General features: G+C 38.9%; 1 protein-coding gene across 1 annotated transcript in view; it reads right to left on the reverse strand.

Moving 5' to 3' along the window:
• Positions 1-3,492: 3,492 nt before the first annotated feature.
• The window catches only part of heatr1 (HEAT repeat containing 1), a 32,663-nt gene continuing 21,735 nt past the window's right edge, over positions 3,493-14,420 (reverse strand). Inside the window, exons 31-45 of the mRNA XM_017483580.3 lie at positions 13,246-13,375; positions 12,901-13,070; positions 12,737-12,789; positions 12,531-12,654; positions 11,535-11,675; positions 9,707-10,008; positions 7,847-7,997; positions 7,448-7,606; positions 7,131-7,265; positions 6,879-6,983; positions 6,621-6,789; positions 6,023-6,189; positions 5,362-5,520; positions 5,082-5,190; positions 3,493-3,881 (exon numbers count right to left, since the gene is read on the reverse strand). Coding sequence (XP_017339069.2) covers positions 3,793-3,881; positions 5,082-5,190; positions 5,362-5,520; positions 6,023-6,189; positions 6,621-6,789; positions 6,879-6,983; positions 7,131-7,265; positions 7,448-7,606; positions 7,847-7,997; positions 9,707-10,008; positions 11,535-11,675; positions 12,531-12,654; positions 12,737-12,789; positions 12,901-13,070; positions 13,246-13,375 — 2,163 coding nt within the window. The 3' untranslated portion in view covers positions 3,493-3,792. The remainder of the gene's footprint in view (positions 3,882-5,081; positions 5,191-5,361; positions 5,521-6,022; positions 6,190-6,620; positions 6,790-6,878; positions 6,984-7,130; positions 7,266-7,447; positions 7,607-7,846; positions 7,998-9,706; positions 10,009-11,534; positions 11,676-12,530; positions 12,655-12,736; positions 12,790-12,900; positions 13,071-13,245; positions 13,376-14,420) is intronic.

Consider the following 14,420-nt stretch of genomic DNA (forward strand, 5'->3'; position numbering starts at 1 on the left):
AAATAAGCCTATTAAACCAGAATACATGATTTTATACCTAAACGTCACACGGATTAAATATTGCATTTTGAATGGGTTTCACTGGGGACATTTTTGTCCTTAAGGTCCTGAGTGTAACTATTTTGTGTAGCTAGTTTAAAATAGATTTATAAAATCAAATGAGGGTGAAATATTAAAATTCCAATAAAAATACAATACCTTTTGCGAAATCTATGCTGTTTGCATTAACACAGACAATTATATAAAACAACAAAAATAAAAAGACAAAAATGTCCACAAAGGGGTTAAAAACCGCTGGACAGCGACTTAAAAATTAATCTGACATTATTCTGCTGGCATGTTATGTCTAGTGGTAACCATTAAGGACCAATAATGGCAATGGTTTTAATGGTTAGCTGATGGTCTCTAATTGTATTTGTAGTGGAAACCATTAGGATTTCTGAGATGGTTTCTATTTTTTTTGTTTAGTTTTTCAGCAGGGATGTCACATTGACACCTCTCAAATCAGGCCACATGTGGGCAACGTGCATTAGAAATGCAGTTTCTCTTTGCTCACCCAGCAGGCACACGACCGACCTTCAAGGCTGAAACATGCTTGAAATAATGCCACAGTTGTTTTAGCATTTAATGTTTAAACAACAACTGATGCTAAATGGTTGCTGAAAGGTCAAAAGAATACTTATAAAGCAACGCTGAAATTTTGCCAAGACGTGTAGGTTGTATCAACACAATGTTTTCAACAACATAGTTGCATTTTAAATTAATATTTTAAAACTAATAATAATAATAATAATAATAATAATAATAATAATAATAATAATAATAATACATTGTAGTTGAGTATGAGTAGATACACAATTACTAAAGAAATATCACAGGCCTTCGCTGATTGGAACTTCAGGACCTGTTGACGTAATCACGCGAGACTAGCATGTGACTTCTGCACATGTATGTATTCAGCGCGAAAATCTGCAACGACAGCTCAAGGTTTTAGATTTAAAGGTAAGTCAGTATTTGTAAGCCAAAATGCTATTTAATTTACATATAAATAGTGAAACTGCTAAAATGACTAATGCCTAGTGGTGGGCAGAGCGAGGCTTCGTGGAAGCAAATGTGCCGTATTGTGTCGAGGCTTCGAAACAATCCGACTCCCGTATCCATGGTGACACTTAGTGGTCACTTGCAGGTGTTGCTCTGTGAGGGAGCTGATAGAGATTTCGACTGGTACAGGCTGCCTTGGGTTCAAATCCTGGGTGAAGTGTCCCTGTCCACATCATTCTAAGAGCCATTTAAAAATTTGTGTTTAAAAAAAAAAAAAAAAAAAAGTGTTGAGTTTTTAACATCTGTCTGACAGCTACATGAGCTTGGTTTTGTAACCTGTAGGCTCCTCATTGTGAATAACTATAGGTTATTTTGGTGATGAAAAATGAAGATTAATAAATGTAATAACCCACAACATCTGGCCCTGTCTTTTGAATTTTTATCAGGAAATTTGGTGGAATTTTGTCAGGTGATTAACAAGGCATCCTGAGGCGAGTACTGACCATGGACTATTGAATCATTTCAATTTTATAAACCTATATAATAAAACTGACCGGAGAACAGTTCAAATTATACATTAAACACTATTTCATTGGTTCACCTGGAGATCGGCGAACACCCCCTCGCGGCGAACTATGGAAATATCGAAACAGTAATGACCAAACGAAGCCTCGTTTGCTGAAATCACGTGATATGCCCAATATGATACACGCGCCGAACCCCTGAATCAAATAAAAGATTCATAAAGGTTTCAAAGCTTCAATAAGAAGTGTTTTGAAAGCGCCCATGACTGCTGATGCAGTAAAGCAAACACCACAGTTTGCTAATGGCTAGTTAGCCATATTTCCTGTGATGTACAAATACCTTCATGTATTACACAACTGCATCACCAAGCTCAATTTCCTGTGATATAAATACATGTTCATCAACACAGCACACTGTCAACAATTTTCAGTAACTTTTCATTCATTCATCATTCTTTTCACTCATCAGTTTTACTTTGTGATATCAGTTTACAGTGAACTACTTACAATTTTAAAAAGGACTTGCCTCTCCAAGTGCAGCACTGCATTATCTGACAGGTCAGTGACAGCATTTCCTTTGGCGATGCTGTCCGTTTGTGCAAAGTGCTCGGTGATGGACTGCCATTCCACCCAGGGCGTCTTCCTGTCTTGTCTCCAGTGTTCTCAGGATGGACTCCAGATCAACCATGACCAGGATAAAAAAAAGCTTATTGAGAATGGATGAATAAATGAATGAATATTGAGGTTAGTAAACCATGTTAATCCGTTCTGGGCAGAGATTAATTTACTCAAAGAGCTCTAAATGTGTGATTTTCGTCGGGCTACTGCTCAGAAGGTCATGAGACCAAACTCTAGCACCGCCAAGCACCATCAGGCACCATCAGGCTCCTGAGCAAAGCCTTTAACCCTCAGCTGTTCAGATGTATAAATGAAAGTAGGTAAGTAAGTCTCTCTGGACAAGGGTGTCTGCCAAATGTTGTAAATGTAATAAATTGAAAGGCATGTTTAGCACCAGTTTCTGAGGCCATGTACAACGGGTTGGGGTATAATAATTCATATGGACAGGGGAAAGTTCAAATAGCTGTTTCTGCATTGCCAGGATGTAAGCGGTATAAATTTTGTAAAATAAATAAATAAACAATCATGGCAAGAACTGGTCATTGTGCTGTTTGTGATGGATGCTTAGACCACATAGCTTGCTTGTGTTTGTTTTGTTTTCCTCAGATACATGACTACAAGGTGTCCCAAAAGTCTCCATACATGGGGAAAATGAACACTTTTTAGCTAAATGTCTTCCAAACATTTTATACTAGTTTTTAAATATGATATATTTTTCAGATAGCTTTTAAGAATGACTTTGACAAAAGAAGAACGTATTGAACTCATGCTTACTAACAGGAAACATGGCAAGCACATCACACAACATTGTTGCCAAACTTATTAACAAATCAAAAAACTGGAGGTGTTGCGGACCAACCGAGAAATGGACAGCCACGAACATCCACTGATGAAGACACAACCAACGTGGCGCTGGGAAACAGTCCACTATGTATGGAGACTTTTGGGACTACCATGTATATAAACTTTATAAACAAATAAATACACCTTATTACCGATTTGTCCGATTTCTGCTTTAAAAGACTAAATTCTTTAGAAATGGAAGGGTTAAATCCAAGGTGATGTGCCACTACAATCCTTCTGCACTCTGTCCAGAGGTGACATCACTGACCAGACTGAGTCTGGGTCAAAGGCCCAATAGGAGCAAACTTAAACTTAAACTTAATGTATAAAAGTTAAGGTGAACGTGTAAAAGTGTGAATACAGGGTGCAGCCATGGTGTTGTTTGTTAGTGTGAACAAAGTAAGAAGGTGTTCAGTTTAGACGGTTGTAAGCGTGAGAGAATAAATGGAACAGAAGACAACCCACATCATAGCACTCGGCAGACGGATTTATTGGAGACAATCATCTGGATTTGTTGCTTCATTACTAAACTGTGTTAAACAGAACACTGCAATTCAAATGTCACTGCTGGCAGAAGAAATGCACAACAGATAGTCTGTTATGCAAAAGGTACAAAGAAAGACCATCTTGGCAGTGGCTGTGAAGGTTTTTTAAGAATTACTTCAAGTGTGCAGTACATGAGACAGGAAGAGTGGCAGAAAAAAAAACTATGCTGAATCTGCAATAGAGCATGTTCCCATTAAAGAAGGTTTTTTAGATGCTTGTATTAGAAGTAGCTCTGTAACGATTCTCCCAGGATCGTTTCCATCTCCTGAATGGTCTTCTGTACCTGGTGTTCCACTTCCTCACATTCATCTGCAGCAACAAGACACATTTACATGTTGAGATTTTAAAATACCCAGAGCCGATAAAGAATTACCATAACACAACATGGTTAACAGATTAATCACAAATTGTTCAGAAAAAGAAAAGTCAGATGAGCACAGTCACGTTTATCAGATATAACCAATAATAACAACAACAATAATAATAATAATAATAATAATAATAATAATAATAATAATAATATCTTGAGTGTAATCAGCAGAACAGGGAAAACTGAGGCCATGATTGAGCAGTGAAAGCTGTAATAGGAGCGGTAGGTTGTTTATGGTCTGTCTGTAAAGTAGGAAATTGACTGGGCAGCACCAGTAACACCAGTAGCAGAGAGTTAGGCAAGAAATACATCATGGGACATGGTATCAAATACAGAGCTGTGGTCAAGCAGAAGAATATTAAGTTCACCAGAGTGAGTAACAAAGGAGGAGGTCATTAACAACCCTTATTAGACCAGTCTCAGTGCTCTGGAGGAGATGTAAGCCATGCTGGAAGTGTCTTTATTATTGGCTACAACTGCACTTGGAAGGTAACGACTTTTTTAAGCAGGCCAGCAACAAAAAGCAGATTACATGTTGCCTGGTTGTTGTTATTTAGATCAGTAGAACCTAAATCACACCTGGTATAGCTGTTCAAGGCTCTATATTAACTGCTTTCATGACCCGGGGTTCAGGAGTGAATGAGGTAGAGTGAGAGGAAGGTACAAGCCTAGCGGCATGTAAATCAAGGGCTATGGAAACAGTGTGGCTGGAGTGAGATCTTATCTAGCATTAACATTTTAGTAGAGAAGCAGAGAAAAATTGTGAATTAATTGATGTAAGATCGCAAAAGGATATGCAAGTGGAAACTCCAGTGTGATGCCAAGTCAGATGTTTTGGTTGCCCTACACTGTAACGTAATGTCTGGCTAACTAGTTAGCAAGTTAAGTGGATTAATACAGACAAATGAGTATATGAGGGCACACCGTGTTTGTGTCTTCAACATAACGTCAGCAAGATCAGTATCAAAATGTATATTAATAGCACTTAAAAATAACAACACAAGTCAGAGACCAGAGTGAGTAGTCTACTAAGCTCAGTTAAAAGTGTCAGCGTTTGGTTTAGAGGTGATAGATTAAGACCATGATTAGTGGAAGATACATAAGGAGGGACTGTATATGAACACACTCTCCTGGCTTACCTTCCATAAGCTCAGCCAGAAACGGGATGCTCTCTGGCAGAAGCACCATGTAGTTCTCCTTTAGTTTGCTTGCCAGCTCCACCAACATCAGCAGAGCAGAGAAGCGCACCTGCACCACAGGAGAAACACATACACAAACTTTGAGCAAATTACATGTGACATTATCAATTTACATCTATGTGAGAGGCGAAACTGAAAAGATTTATAGTTTATTTATATATTTTATTTATATATAACAGTGCGACAATAGGGACTGTTCTGCTATTTTTGCTGCTGTTACCTTGGGGGAGCTGTGGCGTGTCTTCAGCAGGATCTGGTAGTTCAGAACTTTCCACTGCGAGTCATCACCCATGGCAACAGAGAATTGTGCCACACACGGAACCAAGTGCTTGGTGACTCTGGCCTCGTAGACCTGCTCTCCGCCCAGCATGTTTTCCAACTGCCAATGAACAACATGAATATGTGAGTGCATAATCATAAACCTGATGGCTCTTTGCATGTTTGGGTCACATAACCAAACAGCAAGTGCATTACTGCCACTCATCCAGTTCGAGAAATTATTTGTCTTTAATCCAACAAAATAAATTTTATTTAATTGTATTTTCTCTTAACAAGTGGCACATTACAGACACACTAATGACTATCTTGAATAAAAGCAAACAAACGGTCATCCTATTCTGCTTTTATTTGCTCTCCGTGTCAAACAATTTTATTTTTGCCTTTGCTTAAATATGCATATCCCATATCTTTTTTGTATATTTGCACTTTAACAACAACAACAACAAAATAATAATAATAACAATAATTACCAGAGAAATTATCAAAAACTACAGGCAGTTAAAGTGTCATTAAGCATCATCAGGGATATAATAAAGTTTCAAAATTTGCCAGGAAGTGTGCACATAAAGTATATAAGAAGTATATAAAGCTGTTAAACCCACCTGATCTACCAGGGGGATAAGGAGTGCATCCGCTCTTTCTTTGCTGAGGAATCGTTGTGTGTCATACAGAAAGATCTTATGAAGACAGTCCAATGTGTATTGCAGCAACAGACTGCTCTTCTGCTTGGCATCATCATCCTCCTCCTCTGAGTCAAAGAAGGCCTCGTCTACAGGGGTTTCAAAGGCAAAAAGGCACACAATCATTTACAAGGGTGTTTGTGCCACTGGAAGACATGCACCTTAGTAGGCACCATATCAATTCAATCAACAGTGCTCTAGTTCTAGTTATTAAAGCACAAACAGTCACAGGATCAGGCCAGTTCACGAGCTCTCAGGGCAGTGTAAAAAGCACCATTATAATTATGAACATCAATATAATTAATTATAATGGAGTTGTGTTTGGCAGACCTATTCTGTTATGATTAGGAAATACTAAATTTGAATGAAAAGTGCCTACATTAGCTTCACTCTTTAGCATGTTCACACTACAGTATGTTCTTTCACTAAACTGTGTAAGAAGGGAAGTTGGGACGGAGGACACTCCTAAAAAACAATACAAATGGTGAATAAAGTGGCTCTGCAAAAAGGATTTCTCTACCGGTGTGCGCAGTATTCAGTTGACAGAGAAGGTCTGAGAATGGTTTCACCAGCTGCCCAGCAAACAGAACAAACAAGCCCTTCAGTCTGTCTGCAATGCAATCAGTCAGCCTGCAGAAGGTCAGCATTCGGTCTTTAGGCGCTCCCTCTGTCTTACTCCAGTCAAAAAGCTGCCACAAAAAAAGGTTTTGTTTTTAGCTTATTTATTAACTGATCCATTTAATAAGATCGACAGATAACTTGTGTTTTTTCCACTTACCTTGAAAAACAGTGGTCTAAATGTGACCTCAGAAAGCTTCATGACCATCACGAGAAGACAGTCTATCACACAACCCTCGATTTCAGCCGTCTTTTCCAGATCTCCCTGCCCAAACACATCAGGTGAAACGTCACCATGATTCTATATCAGGTCCTGACTACACTTACTATAGAATTCACATTAGCTTCAGCAGCAGAACTACTAACCTTTAACCATTAACGATGGTTTTAAATGTATGCTCAGGAGTTTTACCTGACAGTGTTTGGCACGGATGTCCAGAGCTGATAGGAAGAAGGAGGTGAGCTCTGACTGGTGGGAATTGAGTTGATCCTTTTCCATATGACCAATATGCTCTTTCAGAATGTTCATCAGAGGACAAATATGGCTCTGAACCAATGAAAAGAACATATAACAGACATACATGTGATTTTGTACTATAAAAGATTATCAATTTCTCTTAAAATATAACATTTCTCTACATACCCAAAAAAAAAAAAAAAAAAAAAAAAAAAAAGGTCACATAATATGATCAAATCTTTATGCTGTAAATAAAGGATAATCACACAAACCTGCTGAGAGTCCACCATGCTGTTATAGCACCTTGCCAGGGTGGGCATTAAAACCCTTGGTGGAACCTTTGTTGCGAGTGTGGAACTCAGGGAGGAGAGTCTAACGGCCAGCTGAGGGCAGGTGGTGAGACGTTCAGCAACCCGTGCCAGACGTGCCACCTGCTCCACAAAGGCAGACAGCAGCAGATAAATTAAAAATGATCATATACAGCACTGCATACAGACTATACTCAACAGTAATGGAACAATTAATTATTTATCTATTATTGGTAGATTAAGATTCAAATTAATTAGATTAAATGCTCCTGTGGGGAGTTCATTCCACAGAACAGTAGAGTTTTTCTGCGAAAGTTTGTATATATGAGCATGTGTTTTTATTATTTATTTATTTATTTTTACCTGTAATATTGTGTCCTCAAGGTAAGGGCTGATGAAATGAGGGAGAGTTTCTGCTGTTTTCTGTAGGGCTGTAACTGCACTCAACAGATACACCTCTGTAGAAAAAAGATCCTTGCGCTCCTTCAGGGCCTGTAGAACCGCTGGCATTAACCTTACCAACACACACACACACACACACACACACACACACACACACACACAGTGTAAATATTATTGAGTTTAGACAAAGGAGAAAATACAAGATAAATAAAGTCAAACTTAGTAACGAACAATGTACAAGTAAAAGACTGACTAAATATGTAGTTAGAATTAATGACTTCAATAAACTCACTCTGCATCAGGGGGTAAGAAATTCTATTTTAAAACAGAATCATACTTCAAAAGCATTTCAGGGCAATACAAGTTAAAGACCTGAAAACACCAGACACTTTATTAGGAACACCTGGTCATCCCTGGGATTTTCACTCAAAATAGTTTATACAGAATGGTGTGAAAAACAAAAAACATCCAGTAAGTAACAGTGCAGCAACATAAACGCCTTGTTGACGAGAGAGGTCAGAGGAGATTGACCACATGACTGACAAGCCAGCCACGGTAACTCAAATAACCACTCTTTACTACTGTGGCAAGCAGAAAACATGGCCAACATTAAGGTGGATGAGCTATAACAGCATGGCAGATTCAGAGCAAGAATGTGCAGCTGACAGTTATGTGATGCAATCACAAAAAAATGTGATGCAATCAATCAGAATCCATGGGTGAGTCATGTGTCAAAAATATAAATTTTTTCAGGCTGGATCACGATCCACAATTTTTTGCTCATGTTGCTTTCTAAGAATATATGTACACAGAGGTGTTGAAGATATACTAGTAAACAGTGAACATTTGCACTTAACATATTTTGGGGAGAAAAACTTGCTGCTTTCCAAGATTTCCATCTAGCTCGGACACCTACAGTAACTTACCCATCTAAATGTTGAAGTTTGTTTAAAAATCAGGGACTGGAAAATGTTACCAAATTGCTTTGAGTGTTATCTCAAGATCAATCAATAAATTAAGAAATTTTGCTGTGTTAGCTGCCATGGTTTATGCAATCACTTCAATCACACTGGTTTGCCAGTTAGAATACCAGTGGCTAGTACAATACCAAAAGGCTAGCTTAGACATCACCATGAACAACATCCCAGATAAACTACAAAGACCTCCTCACTGAGGGTTTTTCCATTACAAAGACAAATGTTGGGGATAATAAGGTCAACTGAACTTCCCCTGCCGTTGATGGAGAGAGGTAGCTCACAAGCACCTCCTGCACCTTCAGCAGAGCTAGATAACACAATGGCCCAGTCTCATTCATTATTCAGTGGATAACTGAAGATCTCTTCAAGACACTCAGTACAGTTTGACTTTATAGTATACAGCTGTGGATGAGCTGATAATCGCATCTGGTGTCACCCTGAAGAAGATAGGTTCCCTATTGAGTCTGGTTCCTCTCGAGGTTTCTTTATGTCATGTCTGCAAATCACTGCCTCAGTTGAGCTCTAAATCTAAATCCATATCTGTATTTCAGTAAAGCTGCTTTCAGACAATGTCCACTGTTAAAAGTGCTACATACACCCACCTAAACATTTTGTATTCAAATACATATGAATTCATAATTCATAGGCCTCAATTATGAAACATTGGTGAGTTTGTGGCACCCAGCCCTAATTACAAGAGATCGATTTAAACGTGATCAAAAAATGTTCTACAGAGTAATATACCAACAAAGCTAAAATGTTAGTAGTGGTAGAGGAGAATCATTTTGACATTTGTTAGCATGTAGGAAGTTCTTTACGCTTAATAGAACAATAGAACTAGTACCTGTGTACTTGGGTGATGGCAAGAGCCTCCAGTGTGCTAGTGACTTCGGCCACACAGAGCAAAGCGCTGCTCATAACATTTCTCTCTTCCCTGGGATTTGCCACCAACTCCACGGTCCTACTCAGTACAGGTAAGAATGCCTTCTGGTGGTGGGCACCAAAACTGCGGCACAGCAGCTTCAGACTGTAGAGGGCTGTCTGCCTGTTAATGGCTTGCTCTTCTTCCTCTTGTCCTCCAATCTGGCCACAACCCCGCCCCACAATGCTCAAGAGGTCATCAATGAGTTCCAGCAGCACAGCCACCTTAAGCATAGAAAAGGCCAAAAGACTAAATACAACTGGTATATTCTACAGCTCAAAAAATGTTTATATCTTGGAAAAGTTCATTTATACCCATAATTTTAATTCAAAAAGTGGAACTTTCATATATTCTAGATTCATTACACAAAGTGATATCTTTCAAGCTTTTTTTTTTTTTTTTTTTAAATCTTTTTTGATAATTACAGCTTACAGCTCATGGAAATTAAAAATCCAGTATCTCAAAATATTAGAATAAAGAATTTATTTATTTCTTCTGAAAAGTATGTAAATTTATGCACTCAATACTTGGTCAGGTTTTTTTTGTGTGCATGAATTACTGCATCAATGCGGCGTGGCACTGCTGAGGTGTACTGGAAGCCCAGGTTGCTTTGAGGCCTTCAGCTCGTCTGTATCGTTGGGTCTTTTGTCTCTCATAGATTCTCTATGGGGTTCAGGTCGGGCGTGTTGGCTGGCCAATCAAGCACAGTGGCCAAAAGTCAGCAAACCAGTTACTAGTAGTTTTGTGGGCAGGTGCCAAGTCCTGCTGGAAAAGGAAATCAGCATCTCCATAAAGCTCGTCAGCAGTTAGTAGCATGAAGTGCTCTAAAATCTCCCGGTAGACGCTGCATTGACTCCCAACTTGAGAAAACACAGTGGACCAACACCAGTAGATAACATGGCAACCCAAATCATCACTGACTGTGGAAACTTCACACTGGACTTCAAGCACATTGGATTCTGTTCCTCTCCACTCTTCCTCCAGACTCTGGAACCTTGATTTCCAAATGAAATGCAAAATTTACATTCATCTTCCCTGTGATTGTGGTTGTGTACTGAACCAGAGATTAAAGGCTCAGGAAACCTTTGCAAGTGTTTTGAGTTAATACGCTGATTAGAGCTCTTCTCAGGTCATCAGGACATTTCTGTATTATAAATTCTTTATTCAAATATTTTGAGATACTGGATTTTTGATTTCCATGAGCTGTAAGCCGTAATCCATCCATCCATCCATCCATCCATCCATCTTCTACTGCTTACTCCTTTTCAGGGTCACAGGGGAACCTGGAACCTATCCAAGGGAGCATCAGGCACAAGGCGGGGTACACACTGGAGGGGTGCCAGTCCATTGCAGGGCAGTAAGCCGTAATCATTAAAATTAAAATACAAAAGGCTGGAAATATTTCACTTTATGTGTAATGAATCTTGTATATATGAAAGTTCCTTTTTTATATTAAATTACAGGGAAAAATTAACTTTCCCATGATATGAATTATTTATTTTATTTTTACATGCACCTGTATATATATTTCTATTTCTAAAAGCTACTAGTCAACTGTTCATCTCAGAGAGAATCAATAACAAATACCCAAACACTGTATTTGTGCATGAAACATCACATATTCTGAAACTAACTGGCCACAAAATGTATTCATTTGAAAAAAATGTGTCTCTGACTAGAATAAAGCCTGAATATGAACTAAGACAAAATTGACAGCCATAAAGCCCAAGGAGTTAATGTAGGTGTGCACCTGCTGCTCCTCCCACCGTGTCCTCTGCTGCAACCTGTTGTTCAGCAACTCCATTGCCTTCCTCCTTACTGATGACAGCTGATTACCCATCAGGCCCCGCACCACCATGATGAAAGTGTCAGTAGGGAGGAGGGCGTTCACCTTCAGAGAAGACAAGGATCTTAAAATCACAAACACACACCCACCTTGAATACACCCAACCCAAGACATGCACGCAGACCTGCAAGAGGAACACTGAGTATTCCTGGAGTGTAAAAACATTTTCGATATAGCCTTTTCACAGATCACTTGCATACGGCATGAAATTAAATTCTGAAGAAAAACCCTCAAGACCACAGCTAGAAAGTTAAAACATGGCTACAACTGTGTCTTCCAGCAAGACAATGTTCCAAAGCATACCTCCATAGTTGGCTTAAAGATAACAAAGTGAAAGTATTGGAGTGGTCATCACAAACCTCAATCAGATAGAAAACTTGGGGACTGAATTGTGTGTACGAGCAAAGAGGAACACAAAACTGACTGAGGTACAGCACTTCTGTCTGGGGGAATGGGCAAAAATTCCAGCAAGGTATTGCTAGAATACTTGTGGCAGGCTAACGCAAGAGTCTGATTCAAGTCAAGCAATTCAAAAGCAATGGCACCAAATACTAACAAGTGCATTCACTTTTGACCCACTACAAATCGATACACTAAGTAAAAGCTGAAATAAATCTGCCTCTTAGCTTTTATTTTGAAATTACTAATGCGAGATGGGGGAAGGGCACAATGGCTTCTAGGGTGTCAGTTAATACAAAACTGTCAGTCATTCTGGAGTTACAGAAGTGTGTATTTTTTCAGTGATAAATCATAGCAGCATACTCTGACGTTAAAATGCGGAGTTCACACGCAAAGGTCGGCAAGTCTGTGCTTGGGTCATAATGTAATCCACAATATGTTACTTTTAATATGTTTATGTTTAAAACATTTGTGGAAGTATCTGTGATGAGCTGATTGTACCTTATCCAAGACATCATATGACTTGCTAAGCAATGCTCTCCAAAACTTGGCTGTGGGTTTGTCAGAGTTCTCCTCGACACACTGAGCCACAGTGTAGATGTAGCGCAGGTTCTCCTCCAACAGGCTAGAAAACCATCATGATATCATAATATGTTTACAGAAGAACAGCATAAGCACACTGAAAATAATTTCTGACAGACACTCACCTTTGCTGAAGTTCCTGCAGACAGCTTTCAGTTAAATCCTCACAATCAGCCACCTAAATTAGTACATTAAAATAACTTAAAATGAATCGAATATAAAAGTGTAGTTATTTTTAACCTTCCTTAAACTAGACCATGATATACTTAATTGAAAATACACAGCTTACCTTTCCTACAAAGCTGCTGGCGGCTAGTAGCTGTCCCATGAAGGACACAGACAGGAACTTGAAATGTCTGAGCTCTTTTCCACTGTGGGCCTCTACATTAAAAACCAGATCTAAAGCACTTTCCTCTGTTTTTTGACATACGGTTCCTCTCACCAGTCTCTTCTCCGGGACTGTAGAGAATGAACATAAATGAAAATATATGCTTTTGTCCATGAAGGAATTTAAAAGATTTTTCATAGGCATCACTGCATAACGGTTTGCAAAACCATACGTGTTACCTATATACTTGTTATTACATGTACTTATTACAAGATCTGGACAAGAGGGAGAACAGGGTGCACTTACCATCCTCTTTTTCCTTCGGGAGGCCCAAGAGGAACTGTAGAATTTTAATGAGAGAGGTCAGCTGCTCATGAACTTCAAATTCACAACACAGGAAGACCCAGAACTCTTGATCCCGCTCCAGTGCTGCTTCCTGAAACAGTTAAATCATCAAGGCTTCTACAATAAATACAACACTACTGCAGTTAAGAACCTTGATGTACACATAGATGCTGGCTTATTATTTGATTTGTATCATCTCTAAAATGGCAACTTTTATATAATTAATAGCCAAAATAAGAAATGCGCTAAATCCACAGAACACTGAAACTAGTGCATGCTAACTTCTACAGTACATTACGTCCTCTTCCCAGCATATTCATTAGAGCTCTGTTTAAAACATCTAAATTATTGTCCTAATAGTGGATATGGCCTTTTTTGAGAATACTGCAATTTTTATAGCTCGATTTTTGAAGGTCGACAAACTTTTATCTAATTTTTTGTGTATTGTCAGAGCTTCCCCATGTTGATGAATTACTCAGGAAGAACTGGGAAAGAACTGAGGAAAGGATAAATACAGATAAATACAGAAAACCAGAAGAAAACCTGCTTCAGAGTGCACATGACCTAAAAGAAGGGTGAAGCACGATAATGAAGTCTCTGAATGTCATAAGTGAGGACAAGGACAAGCAGTGTACAGTTTTGTTCTCTATACTTCATTTAAGTTAGCTAGACACAGTTTGTGGTCCTGCCGTTTGTAACATACCCCAGACATGTGCAGAGCCTCAGGAAAAGCTCATGGTCTGGTGCGGTAAGCATTAGGAGTGTACATCGCAAGTTTCATGACAATACGATGGAATATCGATTCTTTTAGCCAGCGACTTGACTGCCACGATGCGATTGCGCTTTGACTGATTCAAGGGCCTGATATTAAACAGTGCATCAATTTCACACAATCTGTAACATTTCTATTAGTTCACAGATGTGACCGAAAGATATTTTGAAAACATTTATTGCGCTTTTCAGTGCAAATAAGGACCCATGATGAACTTAAACTTTGACATGAAGTGGCTGGAATTAGAGTGTCCTAAATAAAGGTCTATCTCAGGGCTGGAGTGAGACCCATTTTCAGTTTAATGCCCAAGACCTGTCCATATTCTTTCATGGTGGAAGAACTTCTTACTACCCAGTTAGACATG

This window comes from Ictalurus punctatus, chromosome 13 (genome assembly GCF_001660625.3).
Source record: "Ictalurus punctatus breed USDA103 chromosome 13, Coco_2.0, whole genome shotgun sequence".
Classification (NCBI taxonomy): Eukaryota; Metazoa; Chordata; class Actinopteri; order Siluriformes; family Ictaluridae; genus Ictalurus; species Ictalurus punctatus.